At 41.4% G+C, this 22,714-nt stretch overlaps 1 protein-coding gene across 4 annotated transcripts in view; it reads left to right on the plus strand.

Moving 5' to 3' along the window:
• Positions 1–22,714, plus strand: part of carm1 (coactivator-associated arginine methyltransferase 1) — a 42,375-nt gene that overhangs the window by 2,683 nt on the left and 16,978 nt on the right. For all 4 annotated transcript variants that reach the window (XM_037791204.1, XM_037791206.1, XM_037791207.1 and 1 more), the window contains exons 2-6: positions 13,977–14,102; positions 16,241–16,347; positions 17,697–17,801; positions 19,868–19,978; positions 20,193–20,370. In XM_037791204.1, the coding sequence (XP_037647132.1) occupies positions 13,977–14,102; positions 16,241–16,347; positions 17,697–17,801; positions 19,868–19,978; positions 20,193–20,370 (627 nt within the window). The remainder of the gene's footprint in view (positions 1–13,976; positions 14,103–16,240; positions 16,348–17,696; positions 17,802–19,867; positions 19,979–20,192; positions 20,371–22,714) is intronic.

Below are 22,714 nucleotides of genomic sequence, written 5' to 3' on the forward strand. Positions count from 1 at the left end.
GACAACATAAGACAGACGGGGTCATCTTGAGTAAAGTGAAATGCTTAACATCATATGACATTATATACATGTATGAGAGAAAAAAAAAGAGAAAGCTATGTTACATAGCAGTATGCAAGTCCGTGGTTCCTTAGAGACCCAGAATGTCCTTTAAAGTCTTAGAGGTCCCCTTAGTCATTCATGGGAGAAGGAAACAAAGCTCTCCATAACAAAATACATATACAATAAAGTCACTTCTCATCTCAATTCACTTCAGGTTTGAGTAAGATTTCCAATTCTTCCAGTATTTTTCACCTTTTTGTGGTGGCATGTCTCAGAGAGAAAGTCAGTTGTTCCATTCTGTACATTTCCTGAACTATTTCTTTCCATTCAAGGACTGTTGGCGATTCCTTATTCAACCATTTCTTGGTTATTGCTTTTCTACTAGCAGCTAAAAGTATCTGTAGTAATTATTTGTCCTGCTTTTCCTGCCCAGTTGGTACATTTACCAAATATATAACACTGAAGTTAAAATCAAGCTCTGAGCTAATTATTGATCTGATCGCGGAGACGACGTCTACCCAGTAGGAAGAAATATTAGGGCATTCCCAAAAGATGTGAAAATGACCAGCAGACATATTACCACACAATCTCCAACACTGACCACGCTCAGGTTTGTTACTCTGTGACTCTTTGATTTTTGGAGTTATAAAAAAATCTTTAAATGTTTCTCCAGGTAAATTCCCTCCATAGATTTGAGCTGGAGGTGGTGGATTGTGTCCTACATATGTCTATCCAGTCGTCTTCAGTTATCTTTATGTTAGCATCTTTCTCCCATCTTAATTTGACATACATTTTGGAAAGATCCTTCTCCATTTGTAAAGAAGAATAGATCCTGGAAATCAATTTTTTCCGCTGATTTTTCTTTTAATGCATCAACAAATATATTAATCAGGCACATTCCTCTCTCCTCGGTGGTTCTAACATTCTCGTCAAAGTAAGTTCTTAATTGAAGATATCTAAAGAAATCTTGTATCTCCAAGTTACAAGTTCCTGTGAGTTGTTGGAAAGTGTTTAACCCTTTAATGGAGGCCATTAAACAATATGAGGGGATGTCCCTGTTTGTCTCGTGTTTAAATCTGCCATCTAGCCTGGCTGGAATAAAATCAGTGTCGTAAGCCACCCAGCGTAATATTCTTACATATCTTTCAAATTTTTTATGCCAGATGTTTAGAGGGACGGTAATCCAGTTGGTAGGCTTATCTAAATATTTCTTAAGTAGAGTTTTTTCCCCCCAGTATAGATTGGAGAGGTATGTTCATTTGATTTGGTTCTAAGTCCTTCCATTTTGCATCACACTTAGGGTCACACCAGCAGACCAGAAAGTGCAGTTGTGCTGCTCTGTAATAAGCCTCAAGGCGGGGCAAAGCCAATCCACCTTTGTCCTTAGGTAGTTGTAATGTCTGGAACCTGACCCTTGGTCGTTTCTTATCCCAAATGAAATTTGAAATGAAATTGCTTGGGAGGTATCATTTCCATTTTTAAATGTACACCTTTACTAATGTTTCACCACATAAAAAATATAAGGCGACATTCACTTTAACTACACATTTTTAAATGTTTCCAGACAGAAGAAACTAGGGATGGAACAGTTCAGGTAAAAAATCTGAACCGTTCGGTTCGCTAGTCACGGTTCAGGACGTGTATGAATTGTTCTTTTCATTTGAAATAAGTTATGAGGCCGATTGCGTAATTTTTTCATGTAGAGTTAGGCTCCCGTTTATTGTCACACTAGAAATCAAGGCCTATTGAAGGACGCTGGGACACGGGTGGACATGGGTCTCGAGGTATGGGGTATAACACATGAGCAGTGTAACTGAAACTGCGGTCGTGCGTTGCTATTGGCTCAATTCCGGCGAGTGCAGACCAGATTTTACTGCGCATGTGTTGTACCCCAAAGATATGACGCGTTGATGAAGCGGGACCTAGTCGTTCTCTTGATACATCCATGGACCCAGTCTCCTCTTCAGTTGGAAACTGAAGTAGGAAATGAGTGGACACGTTAAAGTCCAGTTATAGGATCCAGCAGCATCGTTTGGCTCTGCTTTATGGGAGCATTACGGATTTAGTGTTACCATGAAAATGACGGAAAAAAGTGGTGGATAAAACGGTGACTGTGTGAGCACTGTGCAACACGTGTGGTTGATGCTAGCGGCAACACTCCGGTGTGTCTGTCGATAGCACAAGGAGGAGAGAGTCGGGTAGGAAAGAGCAGCTCCTTCTCCCCGCAGCATTTAAACAGCCTCTACATGCAGACTCAGACTCAGACAGGCCAAAGACACAACTACAGCATCGGGGAGGTTTATAGTGAAAGATATGCAGCCTTATGCAGTCGTGGAGGACGCTGGATTTCAGCATATGATTAACGTAACATTACTTGTGCTATAATATTCCCTCTCGCCGACACTTAAGCAACACAGTAATTCCAGCAGCACAATCCCTGTAATGTGTTTTATATTTATTAATTATTGTTAAATAACACAGTGGTACAGAAATCCAACCGTATTCCTCCAAATACTGCACTGTTTGAGTAGAAAAACTCATCTTTCAATTAAGAGATGATAATCAGGGAATTGACACATACTGTATGTTATACTGTTCTTTTTTTTTTGTATAGTTCTGGTTGAGCTTATGCTTCAATATATGTTGATGGTCTTAGTCTATAATTACATCATATTTATATGAAAATAACAAAGCTGTATTTTTTGTTTGCACTGATGACTGTAGAAGACCTTTTCTTTCAGTTCAGATTTGACAATGAAGAAGAGTTGATGTTCCTTATGGAAGCCATACTTTTGTTAAGGCAAACATTTGTTAACTTATTTTTTAACTTATTTTTTGTCAAATAAATGAAAAGCATGTTGAAATCAGAACATGACCTCGTCGTTGTGACATAAATGTACCGAACCGAACCCTAAACCGTGACCCCAAAACCATGATATGAACCCAACCTTGAGTTTTGTGAACCGTTCCACTCCTAGAAGAAATAAGAAATAAATATTGAAATCACCACATTGAATTCCTTTTTAAATATGGACCGCAGCTAAGCTCGGAGACTTGACAGCTCATAGTTACCAGTCGTTAAAGTAACATAACATTTAACTTTTCCAGATCACAGCAGTCACAAATAGCGTCTGTCAGCGCTGCGACAGAAAGATATGTTAGCACATTTCAGGATGAGTCCACTGATTTCACACAGACAGGTCAGTTGAATTGTCTCGGTTAGTTCTACTCAGCATGTGAACGCAGTCGTAGTCTGTCTTCTGTTGTAGTTGTATGTCTTCTGTGGCTCTGGAGAAGCTTTGTCTAGTGTCGAGAAAGAACCCAGATGATGTCATCAGGGTTATCTTGGATTGGGTCTGAGACCACTGATTCATCTGTTTTAGTCAACTTCAGTTCAAAAAGTTCCCATCTAATCTTCCTACGGTCTCAACTGCTCGAGGGGGATGATACTGACATCTATCAACATATAAGATAAGTATTTAGGTATCATTATTGATCAGAACCTGTCCGTCCAATCACACATTACAAACCTGGCTTCCAAGCTGAAACTTAAATTAAATACATTTCTTTATTAGAAACAAATCCTGTTTCCCCCTCTAGGCAGGAACAATTTGATTTATTTCCTTTATTGGATTACGGTGATCTGCTCTGTATGAATGCTAGTTATAGGAAATCCAGCTCTTTTTAGTGTGCCAGATCATTTGGCTCAGCTCACCAAGAAGAGCCAGCTCCCGGCTCTTCTTGGGAGCCATTTCGGCTCCCAAATGGCTCTTCGTTTTACCACTTCTGCCTTTTATAATTCAGCCAAATTTACTCTGTTTTGACCTATGATTAGTATGTGTGCACATATCACTTAAATTATTCAATATAATTATACTAAACCTTAACATTTCCAGAATACCATCATTTTACAAGCTGCTTCGTTTCCGACTGTCACTCATCTCGTCTGCTATTCGCGCACCGCACCGCACCGCACCGCACCGCACTCCTCTCCTCTCTCTTTCTCTCCTCCTCTCCCTCCTGCTCTGTATCTGTAGACCGTTAGCACACCGCGCACCCCCACCCCTCCCTGCTTGATGGTATGATCCTTGTCTGTCACCACCTGATTGGTCGCTCTGACGTCATTAACAAAACATTCAGTCGCAGTCAGTGCATGGAGTGCCGGTGGCGCGGAGAAGATCATCCTATCATTCTGCCTTAAATTAAAAAACATTTTTAAACGGCTCGCATAGTTCACTTAAAAGAGATGGCTCAAAGAGCCGGCTCGTTCACAACTGACACATCACTAATGAATGCACCTGACCAGTGCTTAAAGGAGCTGGATACTGTATATTATTGAGCTTTATGTTTTATTACTGGCTGTGGAAATCTGGTGCACCACTGTACCTGTATGCTGCTGCTAAATGAACATCTCTGTATGTCTTTCACATTGGTTGGCTCTTATATATAAATCGGTCATTGGGCTGGTTCCTTAGTATTTGTGTACATACATGTGCACAAACGTGCACAAACGTGCACAAATCAAAATCAATATGGCCTGCACTCCCACAATGTTCTACAAATGTTGGTCCCAAAGGTTAGAACATAACGAGGCTAAAAAGCTTTTAAATCCGCTGCTCCTTCCTGGAGTAAGAAGGAGCTGAAATAGAGCTGGTGACTACTGTACGGGGGAATGTAATCCATACCGAAGGATAGAGAGAGAGGCACTATAGGTCGATGGGATTGTTCCTGAATATCTCACTGGATGGTTTTCACATTGACCTGTTTGTGCATTATAGCTGTTTCTTTTGTTGCATACAAACTGGATGTCACACTCGTACACTTGTAGTGTGTGACTGTTGTATTTGTCTGCTTGTGTTGTTGGATTTTATTGTTCTAACAATGATTGTGCTGCCCCCCAGGTCACTGTTGTATGTATGTATGTGTATGTGTATGTATACATACCTATATGTATTAGGGGTGTAACGATTCATCTACTATATCGATGTATGGAATTATATTCCTACGATACAACTACATCCATAGGTACTTGGCAAGTTGTCCTTCACGGGAGACGTATATCGATATAAAATCGATTTGAAACGCAAAAATCGATTGTATCGATATTAAGGATTTGCACTTTGTATTTAAGGACAACAAACGTCATATGAAAGTGTTTTTAAGCACTTTTAATAGTAAATAAATGTTAAATGTTACTCGGCTGCAGGGAGACAGGCAGCGGTCTGCATGAGACGAGGGCGGCTTCTCACAGGCGGTTTCCCCGTGCGCTGTCGGTTTTTCATTCAGAGAAAATTACTTTCCTTTTCCCCGTCATGATATCTACTGTATGTGAACACAGCATCAGCCTCACGTATCCAGCCGGAGAGCGAGGCAGATTATCACGACGGGAGTAATGTAAAAAACAAAACAAATTCATCTAACGTTAGTCTAACATAGTTTTAAAATGTTTCTACAGATGTTTTCATGAAAGAAAAGAGCCCAAATGAACACTGTAGGTGGACTATTTGATTACTATAAACAGATTATTTAAACAGCGTTTGTATAGGAATGATTAGTGTTGCAAGCTGTTTGATCACTATCAGCTGTTTGATCACTATCAGCTGGTTGATCACTATCAGCTGGTTGATCACTATCAGCTGTTTGATCACTATCAACTGTTTGATCACTATCAGATGTTGATCACTATATTATTGATCTACTGTTTATATTGAAAATAAGGACAGAAGCAGCAGGTTAATCCACTGTTCATTTAACTTGAATAGAAGTTGGTTTATTATATTTTTTGTTAAATATTAAACTGCCTTGTATTTTGAGAACTGAATCAGCAGATTCTGCAGTTACACTTTTTATTATTTTCCAATAAAAGGTTTATGTATTTGCCATTAATCGTTGTTCACTTGTTTATATCCATAATTATTTATCCCTGATTCCCTTACAAGAAAAACGTTGAGGAGTCCTAACCTGTACTGTCCAGTATCACATATTTATTTCACAGTCACACTGACTGAATTTTTGGCAAAAAAAGTTACTATATCGATTTCAAATCATTGAATCGTATTGTATCGCTCTAGATGAGCCAAATATCGTCCTGAATCGTATCGGAACCGTGGAAATCGTATCGTTGTAAAAACGTATCGTTACACCCCTAGTATGTATGTATGTATATATATATGTATATATTAGGGATGTCCATAATTAACCGTTTAACTGTTAACCGACATGAAGCGTTTTAATTGATTAACGCTATCGGTTAAAACGGTTAAAAGAAATGTTAATAATGTACTCAAAAGCTGAGCGGCTCAGAGGAGCGGCTCGTCTCTTTAAGGAAAAAACCTGGTCCACCTTAACAGCCCACCTTAAGAGGCGGAGCCGGAGTTGCAGGATACAGGAAGTCGGCTCCGGTCTCTGGCTCGCTTGGTTGGAGCGGAGGAGTTGTAGTTTCGTAGCATTTATTCACCTACAAATAAACTGTACACACACTGCTACACCGACGTTCACAGCTAGAACGCCACCAACAACCTCACAGTCAACGTCAACACACACACACGGTCTGTTCGGAACTCGCTAAAGTTACGCAAACTACGTGTGCGGTGGCGAGCACAAAGTCTCCGGCAATGCTAGAGCTGCTAACGTAGCACAAATACACACACTGTTTGTTGGACACTCGCTAAAGTTATGCCGGGCAGACACACAGCTGACAACCTGCTAAACTAAACTAAATGTGCGGTGGAGACTTTTACTGGGAAAGTGGCTGCATGTCCGCGACACTACACGCAGCATCGTAGCTGCTAAGTTAACGCTCCCGGACGGTGAACTGGAGACTCCCGTCAACCAATATCTGTTGTGCTCCTGCAGCTGGAACACCGCTGCATGCGAGGCACTAATCTTGTCGGTTAACGGTTAGTAATCGATTAACGAGGGTCGGTTATTGGTTAAGACAATTTTTCAAAATGAGCACCCCTAGTATATATATGTATATATACACACACACATATACATGTATGTATATATGTATGTATATGTATATAAACTGGGGGGAAAAAATTGGAAACTTGTGTTTGGTGGATTATTTCTCTGTTGTTACAATACTAATTGGCGTTGTATTTTACATCGTTTGAAAGCCTGTTTATTTACCTTCACCATGATGTCCAACTTGTAAGGATCATTCATTTGTGGGATGAGCAGCACAGCTGATTATGTGGGTAGCGCCCAAGAAAAATTTGCCAAAATGCTCTGCCAATGGTAAACAGTGTATTCTCATAACAGGACTCTAGACTAACTTTTCCACTGGTAGCACTGGTGCTACCAACTTTCTCAGTTGGTAGCACAAGCACATGATTTGGTCGCACCCTTTTTTTTGGGTTACAGCATGGTATTAATCAATGACCTTGCATGCTAATAAATAGTTGTCTTAATTTACATACCCCAGTGAAACATTGACAATGCCTCGAAACTTGATATTTGCAAAATATTTTAACTAACAAGTTTAGAGTTGCCTGCAACGGACGGACCACATTGCCTACAATAAACACACAGCACAGCGTTCCCCTCGTACCGTAACCACGGGTACTGTGTTAGCCATTGTGGCTGAAAGTGGTACTTCTTTTTCTTCACCTGTCTGTCAGCCAGTCTCTGTGCTGCTTCATTTTGGGAAACAGCGAAACTTTGGCACCCTGCAGTATATGATGCGCGTGAGCAGGGTCTGAAATTGACTTTTTTCACTTCCTGCCACTGTGGCAGGTAAGTATTTTTTTTGTCTGCCACTCAGAAATTGTATCTGCCACTTTTAAAATCAATGCGCTAAATGAAGGAATAACATTTTAGATCTGATGTAATTCAATGTTCGATATAATTAACATGAAAAACATTATATACATGGTAAATTACAGAGTTCAAATGACACCGTAGCTTCCGGGGAACCCTGTTTTTTGGAGGTGGGAGGTTACTGTAGCCTACACAGTACTGTACTGTACTTTGTTATTGCCATCTGTAGTGGTTATTTGCATTAAAAAATAATTATTAATTGTGATTATTTAAATATAACATTTATAATCAGGTCATTATTCCCTCTCTATTATCTATTTTATATTGCTGTGGAAAAAAATAGCATTTTGTTGGAAAACAAGATTTTGCATAGGGCCCCCAAAACGTTAGGACCGGCCCTGCTAGCTGCTCCTAAAGTTGGAGGAGCTGCTGGAGATGCTGCTGTCAAGAAGAGAGGAGCAGCATGTTGGTACAGACTAAATTCATTCATTGCAGCCTTATTACCCAAAAGGAGACGAAGAGAGGAGTAAGTAGGTAAATAAGTGGTTAACATCAGTAACAGGATTTGAGCTGGGGAGAAGTTTTGACTCCTCGTTAACGTAACGTTATCATCAGCTCACTCACTGTAAATACAAACGTCGGCTGCTGACTCGTTAGCGAGCGTTAACTGTAACGTTACCGTTTACATCGAACAGTCTAACTTACTGGTAATGTTGTTACTAGAAAGTTTATCTCATTGACTTGTGAATAATTCCCCGCTGCAGCTGTCCTGAGATCAGAGGCCGGTGGTATACGTTGTGTGTGTGTGTGTACATGCGGGACGATCAGGCGCATACAGTGTGTATGCATGTGTGTGTGTTTATGTTGTCCCAGAAGTTTAATAATGACGGCGCGCTACACAAAACGTGCATTTGGCGGGTGGCGGGTGCTAATTTCAGACCCAGAGGAGAGCGCAGGAGGGGAGAGAGAGGCCACGCCAGTGAGGAACAGAAAGGACTGCTTTCATCTGCAATATCCAACGCTCTTACCTTTTTACCAAAATAGTAATGATCATGCACTCGCACAATGCGACTAGGTACAAATTTTACTCGCACACTCCCAAAAGAAGGTCACATATGCGATCATTTTGGTCGTAGTTTAGAGCCCTGCATAAGGCTACCAGGAAGCCTGCAATGCCCTTCACCGTCAGGCCCGTTTGCGCTGGTGTCGACAACACAGACAATGGAACCTGAACATGTGGGGGAATGTCATGTTCAGTGATGAGTCCAGGTTCTGTCTGTTAAAGTTGGATGGCAGGGTCAAAGTATGGAGACGACGCGGAGAACGCGGAAACTTATATATATATATATATATATACGTATGTATATAAAAACGGAAAGCCTGTGTTACAGACTGGAGGGTTGGAGTTTGAAAGTCGTGGGCATTTTACAGGCATTATGGGAAATGTAGGATCCAAGTCCGGACGTCCTCTGCTGCTCTGATTTGAACCGTTCTTTCGTGAATATCCTGACTTTATGGGAAAGTAGTACTTAATGGCTGGAGTATCCCTTTATTGTGTTGTTTTTGGTTTTAGTCTACCTATTCACACCATCATACACACATGCAGACTGTCTCAGGAAACTTTCACAATAAAACCACTTGTTTTCTTTGGAGTTGTGAGGTTTTAATACTGAAACAAGTCCTCATGTTTTAATTGAGATGTTTTACATCACTCCTCTGTTCTTCGCTTTGTTCTTTGCGTAGCTTTATTGATATCAGTTACTGTTATTTTCATTATGTTACTTTATGATTATTTAGGTAACAGTGGCAAAGGAAAGTGTTCCTCCACTGGAGTTTGGCCACCTCATTTCTGCCTCTTGTTTGAGATTAAATATGTGTTTGGGGAACATGGACACATTAACATCTACCCAAAATACATGAGCCGCCAGTAAGCAGTCCTGGATGTTTTCTAACGTTACCAAGAGTCTCGTCACTTGGTCAACAGTGTAAGCGGCTGATTTGTCGGAGGAGAACTGAGGTGCGTGGATGGCTTCTTTCCCAGAAGATGCATCTTTCTTAATCTGCCGTGCTGCTCTTAATCCCAGTAGGTGCTGGATTAGCTCAGGCTGCTTTACGTCTGTATCGGCTGGCTGCACCACCAGGAGGATTTTCCAGCCTGGAGAAGTATTTAAATGAAGCAATAAAGAAGAATTCTGGGAGACTTTCATTCATCATGAAAAATACTGAAGCCCACCTTTCACCAAACAACTTTTCAAGTGATTTCACTGTCGCAGACATATTTGAACTTGTGAACTCGATGGTTTAGTGTAAAGTGGTCCTAAAACTCAGTCTAAGCTGTCTTCAGTAAGTCTTTTTCTTGTCTTGACGTTCTGATAAAATCAAACAAGTTTAATATCGTAAGTTCAGTGAGGCGAACATTGTCAACAACCAATAGGAGTGCTCTCTCCAGCACCAAACAGGAAGCAGCTAACGGGGTTCCTCTTTGACGTGTCCTCCATGTGTACCACCATTAGGGATGCTTCCAGTTTTACTTCTCAGCCTTTGTTGGTTGAAGCCTACCAGCAGTTAACTGATGAACATTTTTACAGAAAACTGAAGGCTAACCCCACCCTTAATTTTTTCTAAAAAAAGATCTTAGATGTCACTGGCCGAGCTCTGGAACTGAATTGGATCTCTAAGGACGAATATGATTTTCTGAACTGTAAACATCCTGTAACTAGATATGCTGCCTAAAACCCATAAAAACTTGGTTAAACCCGAAGGCCGACCTATTGTAGCCAATAATGATTCTCTATGTTGATCATTTTATTAAACCATATGTTCAGATGCTTTCATCATACATTAAGGACTCTACTGATTTAATGAATAAGATATCAACATTAAAAGTTACCTAATAATGTCATTGTGGCCACCTTAGATGTGGAATGCCTCTACACTAATATCTCACATGACAGAGGTCTTGAGGCTCTTGAATTTTATCTATGGCCCTGTTCACACCTGGTATTTACATGCATCCTCAGTGATTCGATCACAAGTGAACAACTTTAAGTACGTCTGTTCACACCTGGCATTAGAATGCGTCTCCGCATGCGTCTCCAGTGACCACTTGTGATCCGGTCTCACTTCCCCGCTCTATATGCAAATAAACACGTAGTAAACACACGGATAATACAGCAGACGTTGGGACGTAATATTACATGAATGTCAGTAGTAGTTTCCTACATATTCGTTAATTCTGGTACATTTTATTAACATCAAAATAAAAGGTTATTGTACCGGCGGTGCCCGGGGACTTCCGCGCCCCCGGTGCCGGAACCGCTGCTTTTGCCAGAAAACAGCCTGTAGAGGTACAGCGCTCCAGAGAGCCGGGAGAACAGGCGGGCGGTCGGCCGGGCGGTGTGGGTGTCAGCTCCGCGCAAAACAGCGGAACAAAAATACTGACACATCTCCGACAGTATGATAATAATACACTTTGCGTGCCAAGTCTACATACAGTAGAGCACAGAGGCCGTTTCCATAGCGACAAGCGCCCGTGTCTGCCTGTTTATTCACCTGAGGGGCGTGGTGATCCCGTGGATCCCAGCTGGACATCAGATGAGCAGGCGGTCCTTAATGTGGCCAGGACGCATTCACTACACACTGCTAAAAGAATGTGGTCATATGTGGCCCAGACCACCTCTGAATGTGGTCTGAAAGATCTGATCTCAATGCGTCTTGAGTGTGTTCACACCTGTACTTAGAGTTGTCCACTTGTGATCACTGAGGACGCATGTTAATACCAGGTGTGAACAGGGCCTAAGAGACGGGAATTATCCATGTGGTCATTGTGCCCAGGGCCCCAACACCTGGAAAACTCCTGTTTTTAGACATCCAAGATCGGGGAAGGTTTTCCTGTTAAGGGGTTTATCCCATGTAGCAGAGAAAATGTAATTTATTTATTAAAATGCTCATGTGATAAGATTTATATAGGTAAAACTACACGCATGCTGAGACAAAGGGTTAGTGAGCATAAGATCTCCATCAATGATATGAACTATCCTGTTGCCCTCCTCACCCTATCTCCTCTCTACCATTCATCACGGGCATCGAACACATTAAACTGCCAAGAGGGGGAGATATGGACAGAATGATATGTCAAAGGGAGCTTTATTAGGTTGACACTAGATACCCTTTAGCCTAGAGACTATGGGAGTGCTATGCTGTAATCCAAGATGTTTCTTCATTTCTAATCTATGGTTTATGATGGCCCTCCTGATACCCTTCCAGAGCTCTTTGTTCTATTGTCTTCTTTTGAGATGTTTGTTTTTCTTATAGATCTGGGGATCTCTGATTTATGATTTATGAAGGCTTAAGCCTGATCCTTCTCAAATCCCCATTTACAATACAATGTATGATATTACTATTAGGTGCTTAGTGATTTATATATGTTTTTTCTATATTCACTGTATTCAACCCCTTTTTGTATTGTAAAACAAATATGGCATCTATTAGTATGCCTCACAGTTCTCTACTAAAACTACAATTCCCAAGACGTTGTGCTTATACCACCACGGTCTGTTTTATCACGTCTACCGAGGCCAGTGGCTGCTTTACATCACTCTGTGTTAACTGTCTTCTTGTTAGTCTTCTTCAGGAAATCATGAGTCAGAACATGCGTCACCTTGCTAATGTTTTTGTCATACCAGTGTCTCAATGTTCAGGCCATCTTTATCAAGCAGGTCACAGACTTTCAACACAGGTTTGACTAAATAAATGGTAGAAACTAAGTCTTGTGGCATGTATTTTAACGCAGTAGGTATAGGGAGAAATGAATGATACTTTGGGCTCTTTATTTAAACAGGCATACTCTTAATAAACTTAATTGCTGGTTCATTAATTTAAAACAACTAAAAAGAATATCCCACAACTATCCCACAATTTAATCCAGTTGTGCTAGAAGCCTACAAAGGCTATACAAGCAGAGGAGTCGCCCCCTGCTGGCTGGTAGACAAAATGCAGGTTTAAGGCTCTTCACCATTGACTTCACCTCTCAGACCTGGAGGTTACCCACTGATACAAACACTCGTCCTGCAGTTTCATCATCGTTACAACATTTGTGCAGGATAAAGACTGTAAACGTTGGCAAATGAGTGGTGATTTGATTGGAAATCTGCACATTTGAAGGATCAGTTGGGCTTTATTCTTTATTTTGAACCCAACAGTGCGTGTGTGCCATAGAGCTCCATCGTTGCACTGGGTGACATGTTCCTTCATCACCATGAACACACACACACTGTAGTTTATTCTGTCTCAATAACAATAATAACATTATATATAATACTAATGATGTCACAATAATACTCATAGAGCACCACATGTGGATTAATCTGCCACTGAAAATAGTCCCCAACAAAGTCACCGTTTACACCTATTGTGAGTACGTACTACAGTGAGCAGCTGTTTGAGGAAAGAACCTTTCTTAGAACAAATGAAACTATATTTTTGAGGTGTTTTTTATAGATTTGCATCTTCAGTAGGAACCAAGGGGTTGTAGGGATCAGACTGGGTCGGAAGAGTAAAAGAAAGTATTGGGAGACGGACGTTTTATAGGATTTGTTGACGATAAGAAACATATATAGAAGAGCGCCAGCTGCACGCTGTCAGCCTTGTTACTGGGTATTTTGGTTCTATGCATTCTGTCTTGTGTAGACATATTATAGAAATCGATGTAATCGTGAAACAGGGAACATTGATACCAACGGTACATGTGGATTTTAAGAAATACATATCTGAGACTAGTGGTTGTATATTGATCGCTATCAATTCCAGTTAAGCTCTTAAAGAATGTGTGTCTATCCCTCCACAGTATGTGAGATAAAGAAGCTGAAGGTGCACTTTATTCAGCTCTCCCACACAGGAGCAGCTTGTGTTCAATCTGAAATTGAAATGTCAGGACAAATGTGCCTTGAAGCAAGAAAACTCTTTGGCTGTCATGAAAAATGCTGGAAAAAAACTATATAGAACTAAAAATGCACATTTTCAAATGAGTGGTGCCTATGAAATCAGCCTCTTACAGCAGTCAAATGTTGTCATCAAGTTTAGAAATGTATGAATCAAAGTAAAGTTGAAGCAGCATTTGGACACAGTTCAGTGGCTGTATGTCTCATATTGTCCCAACTTTTTCTCTCCAGGAGAGGAGGCGAGCGTGTTCAAGTGTTCGGTTTCCAGGGAGACGGAGTGCAGCCGCGTGGGGAAGCAGTCATTCATCATCACGCTGGGCTGTAACAGCGTCCTGCTGCAGTTCTCCTCACCTGCAGGTACACATACAAACACACACACACACACACACACACACACACACACACACACACTACATGTCTGAGCCACTGTAATGTCTGCTGGAAACATCATCATGGTTTTAGGTCAAAATGCTGCCATTGAAGAAGTTAAATTATTTCCTGTGTAACCAAACATTGGAAACAATTTACAGAATGTGAATTATTGAAGTAGTGATTTAGGTTTTAGGTATACAGTATAAATGCCTGTTTGTTATGTAAGCAGTGAGCCGGTGCTTCCCACACACTCTCCATGTGGAATTTGGAGCAGCACCCTACACTAAAGGCCCAGACACACCATGCAGACGTCAGACAACTAGCAGTGATGAAGGCCGACCGTTGAGTCGCCTCACGTCTCCTTTGTCTCGGCCAAAAAGGTTGCATTTGAACGCACCGCAGAGGCTACAGCTGACGGCCAGTTAGCACGTATGTTCTGCTCCTGGTTGAGAGCAAATAACCCGGTTGAAGATCAACTCATCCACTGTGTTGTATTTCCTCTATCAGAGGCTAACGTTAGCAGCTCTGTCCCACTCTTTATTAGATTGACCTGAGATGTTCCGTTGGGCCAACACATCAGTTAATCCTCATCTTAAAATCCATTTCTCTTGTGATGTTAAAAGTGAATTATAAGCCTAATTCTACCCCATCTTTTTTGTCCCAAGTATGAAAGCTAAGCAGCCAAACAGGGTTACTGTATGTTCTAAGTCTTTTAGTCTTTGTCTTTTAGCACAGTATCATGTTAGCGTTAGCCCCATTCTTTTAGTACAGTATCATGTTAGCGTTAGCCCCAGTCTTTTAGCACAGTATCATGTTAGCGTTAGCCCCAGTCTTTAAGCACAGTATCATGTTAGCGTTAGCCCCAGTCTTTTAGCACAGTATCATGTTAGCATTAGCCCCAGTCTTTAAGCGCATTATCATGTTAGCTTTAGCCCCAGTCTTTTAGCACAGTATCATGTTAGCGTTAGCCCCAGTCTTTAAGCACAGTATCATGTTAGCGTTAGCCCAAGTCTTTAAGCGCATTATCATGTTAGCTTTAGCCCCAGTCTTTTAGCACAGTATCATGTTAGCTTTAGCCCCAGTCTTTTAGCACAGTATCATGTTAGCTTTAGCCCCAGTCTTTTAGCACAGTATCATGTTAGCGTTAGCCCCAGTCTTTTAGCACAGTATCATGTTAGCGTTAGCCCCAGTCTTTTAGCACAGTATCATGTTAGCTTTAGCCCCAGTCTTTTAGCACAGTATCATGTTAGCTTTAGCCCCAGTCTTTTAGCACAGTATCATGTTAGCTTTAGCCCCAGTCTTTTAGCACAGTATCATGTTAGCGTTAGCCCCAGTCTTTTAGCACAGTATCATGTTAGCTTTAGCCCCAGTCTTTTAGCACAGTATCAGTATCTTTTTCCTTCGGTGTAAAACCAAAGAATCGCCAAATAGGCACAATTGGCTACCTGGGTAATTTGTCTCACACCATTTCGCCCCCGATAGTGTAAAGCGTCTTTGAGTCCCTGAAAAGCGCTATATAATTTGAATTTATGATTATTATTATTATTATTATTAATTATGTAGGCTGCAGCGTCAGACGTATGCTACATGTTGGTAGCTACAACACTGTTGTGAAGCATAGAGGAGAACGAGAAAGACTAAATATAGTGCAAAATTCATAACAGGTGTTGGATAACTGAATATCTTTGCGTTATTGTGGACACGTGAGGATCATTATCGTGACGTCAATATGGTGTTGAACGATAGTCTCGTCATATTGCCCGAGCCTAGTTATCACTATCCCTGACTGAGTAGATGACCTTCAGCAATATGTTATAAAACATGTCCTACATCACCACACTCATCATTTTATAACCTTGTGTAGCACAAAGAAAACAACATAACTTTAGCTTGTGTTCTTTCTATAAACTGACTGGTACATGAAGAGTATCAGAAACATTAAACTCTTCTAAACTGTTAATACAAGTTCAAACATTCAACAGAACTGTCTTAATACTGTGACTGCCTGTGTGTATTGTTGTGTACTGTAGGGTCCAGAGGAAAGTATATAGTACATAGTAACTGTTGACGTTTGTGTGTGTGTATGTGTGTGTTTTTGTGTGTGTGTGTGTGTTGTGCATCAGACTTTCAGTCGTTTTATAACCTCCTGAAGAACAGTCGGGGACATGTCAATGAGCGCTCCGTCTTCAGCGACAGAACAGAGGACTCCTCTGCTGTACAGTACTTCCAGGTGAGACGCTCTCATACAGGACAATGTTTTATTTGATTATTTAAGGACAGACCTTAATAGTTATCCCCATGCTGACTTGTTTTTGGCTGAGCATTTATATTTTCACAACTGTCATTAGAAAATATATTTTTTTAAATTCTGTTTTTGGAATTTTTGGAATTATTTTAATTTTAAAAAGCGTCCATAATTTAGTCCCTTGAAGCATTAGAAATGTCCAACCTAAGTTGAAATAGAGTTCTGCTCTGTAAATGACATGCCCTGTGTTCTCATAACTAGCTAGTGTCTCCTTTTGTCCACAAACATGGACACGTCTTTTCCTGCACCTGGACTTGCTGAGAAAGCTACCAAACACACAGTCGCAGAGAAAGCGTGGCCTCGCTAACATTTCACAGGCTAGATACCGTAGCTAATGAGCTAGTTAGAAATCCCCGGTAAGTATGCTATAGCTAGCTAAGCATTGTCCGAATGGGGTTACTTGCAAACTAACGTTATCTACTGGAATGTTTGCTATTAGCCTGCGAGCTAACTGTACGTTTCAGCTGAAAATTGCTGGCTTCAGTCATAGCATATCATAACGAGTACTGCAGCTAGATTTATATGATTGAAGCCAGTAATCTTCAGCTGAAACATACCGTTAGCTCGTAGGCTAATAGCAAACATTCCAGTAGCTAACGTTAGCTTGCTAGTAGCCCCGTTTGGGACAGTGGTTAGCTAGCTAGCTATAGCATGTAGCATACTGACTGCAGCATTTTTCCTCCTCCACTCTATGGTGGTACACGTCAAAGAGGAACTCTGCTTCACTCCACAACTCCACCAGTTCCTCCATGTTTACTTTCTACCCCGTTAGCTACTTCCTGTTTGGTGCTGGAGACAGCGCTCCTATTGGTTGTTGACAATGTTCGCCTCACTGAATTTACGATAATATTAAACTTGTTTGATTTTATCGGAACGTCAAGACGAGAAAAAGACCGACTGAAGACAGCTTGGACTGAGCTTTAGGTCCACCTTACACTAAACCATGGAGATCACGGGAGCGCGCCACAACTCTAGAAACACTCTCAGGATTTTATTCCCACATTGGAAATATGTATGAGACAGTGAAATCAAGTGAAAAGTCAACATTAGTTCCATTGTGTCTCTGTGCCCCTCCTGTGGAGGAAATGTGTTTTTCTTCTTTTATTAATACTAATTGTTAACAGCATATTCCAAAATCCCATTGACCTTGTTGTTGACTTCAGACAGGAAGTCTTACAGTTTACTTCTGGAATTGTGATGATATTTTAGTACGTCCTTACTTGTACGATATTGACTTCCTATAGATAATAATGTTTCTGTTATTTTCTCTTCAGTTTTATGGCTACCTCTCCCAGCAACAGAACATGATGCAGGACTACGTTCGGACAGGGACTTACCAACGGGCTATTCTCCAGAACCACACCGACTTCAAGGACAAGGTAACCTTATACTACCGCATAGATTATGAATTCATCATTTAAATAGACTGAAGGCATTTTCACATTAGGTACGATTGATTCGTACCGCGCCTGACTATGATGCCCCCCACCCCCACCCCTCTCAGCTTTCACATTAGTAAAGTTGTTCCAAAGCCGAGTACTCCTACGTCATCATCCACATGTATGTGTTTATGTTGAGATCAGCTGTTCTAGTGGCGGAGCATCGTAAAACACTTCATTCAAACTGGACAGAAACTAAATAGAACTCACCAATACTGTCGTCGTTAGTCTGTCCAACAATCACCAACTCTGGTTTGGTCGAAATAAACTCTTATTTCACCGAGTTTGATGTGAAGATAGGCCGACTCTACATTCTGTCCCCCCCCCGCTGTCTCTCTGCCGCTGAGCGTCCCTCGTTCTTCAGACACAGACCATTAAACTCACTACATAAAATAAACATCGCCCAACACCATCACCTACTATTGTTTATATTCCAAGGAACCCCTCGCTTGACTTCCTGTTTTATCACCTAGGCTACGGTCGTTTATATACAGACAGAGGATGAGACCGGTACATGCTGCGTTTATATACAGACAGAGGAAGAGATTCGTACATGCTGCGTTTATATACAGACAGAGGAAGAGATCGGTACATGCTGCGTTTATATACAGACAGAGGATGAGACCGGTACATGCTGTGTTTATATACAGACAGAGGAAGAGATCGGTACATGCTGCGTTTATATACAGACAGAGGATAAGACCGGTACATGCTGTGTTTATATACAGACAGAGGAAGAGATCGGTACATGCTGCGTTTATATACAGACAGAGGATGAGACCGGTACATGCTGTGTTTATATACAGACAGAGGAAGAGATCGGTACATGCTGCGTTTATATACAGACAGAGGATGAGACCGGTACATGCTGCGTTTATATACAGACAGAGGAAGAGACCGGTAGATGCTGCGTTTATATACAGACAGAGGATGAGACCGGTAGATGCTGTGTTTATATACAGACAGAGGATGAGATCGGTACATGCTGCGTTTATATACAGACAGAGGATGAGACCGGTACATGCTGCGTTTATATACAGACAGAGGAAGAGACCGGTAGATGCTGCGTTTATATACAGACAGAGGATGAGACCGGTAGATGCTGCGTTTATATACAGACAGAGGATGAGATCGGTACATGCTGCGTTTATATACAGACAGAGGATGAGACCGGTAGATGCTGTGTTTATATACAGACAGAGGATGAGATCGGTACGTACTGCGTTTATATACAGACAGAGGATGAGATCGGTACATGCTGCGTTTATATACAGACAGAGGATGAGACTGGTAGATGCTGCAGACATCGATATGAAACAGTTTTATATGTATACTGTACTCCAGACCACCTTTTCAAGTGGACTCCAGTACAGATCAATGAACCGTGCCTGAGTACGGTACGAAGCGTTCACACTAGTGATGCTGATTTTGAAAAAGATTCTTAACCGATAACCGACTCTTGTTAACCGATTATTAACCGTTAACCAACAAGATAAGTGCCTATCATACAGCGGTGCGCCAGCTGCAGTGTATGGAGCACAACAGACAACCTCAGTTCCCAGTTCAACATCAGTACCCCCCTAAAGACCCTCTGTACCCCCCTAAAGAAGACCAAAATGGGTCTATGTTAAAGAAGAGTTGAAGAAGTTAAAGTGAGTCAGCTGGAGACATTAAGAAGTCAGATTCCGAGTGTTTTCAACCAACTCTAACGTTAGCCTAGTTACCTAGCGACAGCTGGTAAGATCAGACAGACAGTCGTCATTCCAGCTGACAGCGTTGACGGTCATCGGCTACTTCCGTCTACCTCCATCTCAAATTGTAAACTGTACATTGCAAACAGACGTAGCAACATTACCGAAGGGGCTGTAGAGCTTAGCAAACAATCAGTTACTAAAGACTCCTTTTCTGGTGTAATGTATTACTGATTGATTGATTGATTTGCTTCATGTTGTTCTAAATGGTCTCTCCTAAGTTCCTGTAACGTCTGCATCATGTCTGGTCTCTAGGTGGTGCTGGATGTCGGCTGTGGATCGGGGATCCTCTCTTTCTTTGCAGCCCAAGCTGGAGCCAGAAAGGTCTACGCTGTGGAGGCCAGCACCATGGCCCAACACGCTGAGGTACACACACACACACACACACACACACACACACACACACACACACACACACACACACACACACACACACACACACACACACGCACACACACACACACACACCCACACCCATTAGTGCTAACATCAGTTAGCTAACATCAGATGGGTCACTCTGTTCTGACCCATCCTAGGCAGAACTTCCAGTCCCAGTATAAAGGTGTGCTCTGCCCTCCAGGTGCTGGTGAACAGTAACCGTCTAGGAGAGCGCGTGGTCGTCATCCCGGGGAAGGTGGAGGAGGTGACGCTGCCTGAGCAGGTTGACATCATCATCTCAGAGCCCATGGGCTACATGTTGTTCAATGAGCGAATGCTGGAGAGCTACCTGCATGCCAAGAAGTTCCTCAAACCCAACGGTGAGAACGGCTGGGGAACACAACAGTGGGAATGGGAGAATATGTGAAATGGTAGGATGGAGGGTGAAAGAGTGCTGAAGTAAAGTAGTATACGCAGATATATATGAGTCCACAGTGAGTATACGCAGATATATATGAGTCCACAGTGAGAATACACAGATATATGAGTCCACAGTGAGTATACGCAGATATATATGAGTCCACAGTGAGAATACACAGATATATATGAGTCCACAGTGAGTATACGCAGATATATATGAGTCCACAGTGAGTATACGCAGATATATATGAGTCCACAGTGAGTATACGCAGATATATATGAGTCCACAGTGAGTATACGCAGATATATGAGTCCACAGTGAGTATACGCAGATATATGAGTATACACAGATATATATGAGTCCACAGTGAGTATACGCAGATATATATGAGTCCACAGTGAGTATACACAGATATATATGAGTCCACAGTGAGTATACACAGATATATGAGTATACACAGATATGAGTCCACAGTGAGAATACACAGATACAGACGTAGGCAAAATTGTTGGTACTCTTCCGTTAAAGAAAGAAAACCCCACAATGGTCACTGAAATAACTTGAAACTGACAAAAGTAATAATAAATAAAAATTTACTGAAAATTAACTAATGAAAATCAGCTGTTGCTTTTGAATTGTGGTTCAACAGAATCATTTTAAAAAACAAACTGATGAAACTGGCCTAGACAAAAATGATGGTAGCCCTAGAAAAGATTGAAAATAATTTGACCATAGGGACATATTAAACTAAGGTGTGTCCTGTAAATAGCATCACAGGTATCTTCAAACTTGTAATCAGTCAGTCTGCCTATTTAAAGGGTGAAAAGTAGTCACTGTGCTGTTTGGTATCATGGTGTGTACCACACTGAACATGGACCACAGAAAGCTAAGGAGAGAGTTGTCTCAGGAGATTAGAAAGAACATTATAGACCTTCATGTTAAAGGTAAAGGCTATAAGACCATCTCCAAGCAGCTTGATGTTCCTGTGACTACAGCTGCTCATATTATTCAGAAGTTTAAGGTCCATGGGACTGTAGCCAACCTCCCTGGACGTGGCCGCAAGAGGAAAATTGATGACAAATCGAAGAGACGGATAATACGAATGGTAACCAAAAAGCCCAGAACAACTTCCAAAGAGATTAGAGGTGAACTCCAAGGTCAAGGTACATCAGTGTCAGATCGCACCATCCGTCACTGTTTGAGCCAAAGTGGACTTAATGGAAGACGACCCAGGAGGACACCAAATCATAAAAAAAGCGAGACTGGAATTTGCCAAAATGCATATTGACAAGCCACAAAGCTTCTGGGAGAATGTCCTTTGGACAGATGAGACAAAACTTGAGCTTTTTGGCAAGTCACATCAGCTCTATGTTCACAGACGAAGAGATGAAGCATCCAAAGAAAAGAACACTGTACCTAATGTGAAACATGGAGGAGGCTCGGTTATGTTATGGGGCTGCTTTGCTGCATCTGGCACAGGGTGTCTTGAATCTGTGCAGGGTACAATGAAATCTGAAGACTATCAAGGCATTCTGGAGCGAAATGTGCTGCCCAGTGTCAGAAAGTTTGGTCTCAGTTGCAGGTCATGGGTCCTCAAACAGGATAATGACCCAAAACACAGCTAAAAACACCCAAGAATGGCTAAGAATTAAACATTGGACTGTTATGAAGTGGCCTTCTATGAGCCCTGATCTAAATCCTATTGAACATCTGTGGAAGGAGCTGAAACATGCAGTCTGGAGAAGGCACCCTTCAAACCTGAGACAGCTGGAGCAGTTTGCTCACGAGGAGTGGGCCAACATACCTGTCGACAGGTGCAGAAGTCTCATTGAGAGTTACAGAAATCACTTGATTGCAGTGATTGCCTCAAAAGGTTGTGCAACTAAATATTAAGTTAAGAGTACCATCATTTTTGTCCAGGCCAGTTTCATTAGTTTGTTTCTTAAAATGATTCTGTTGAACCAAAATTCAAAAGCAATGTCTCATTTTCATTAGTTAATTTTCAATAAATTTTTAACTTTTCTCAGTTTCAAGTTATTTCAGTGACCTTTGTGGGTTTTTCTTTCTTTAATGGAAGAGTACCAACAATTTTGCCTATGTCTGTATATGAGTCCACAGTGAGTATATACAGATATGAGTCCACAGTGAGTATACACAGATATATATGAGTCCACAGTGAGAATACACAGATATATGAGTCCACAGTGAGTATACACAGATATGAGTCCACAGTGAGTATACACAGATATATGTGAGTCCACAGTGAGTATACACAGATATATACGAGTCCACAGTGAGAATAC

This window comes from Sebastes umbrosus, chromosome 14, assembly GCF_015220745.1.
Source record: "Sebastes umbrosus isolate fSebUmb1 chromosome 14, fSebUmb1.pri, whole genome shotgun sequence".
NCBI classification, from domain to species: domain Eukaryota; kingdom Metazoa; phylum Chordata; class Actinopteri; order Perciformes; family Sebastidae; genus Sebastes; species Sebastes umbrosus.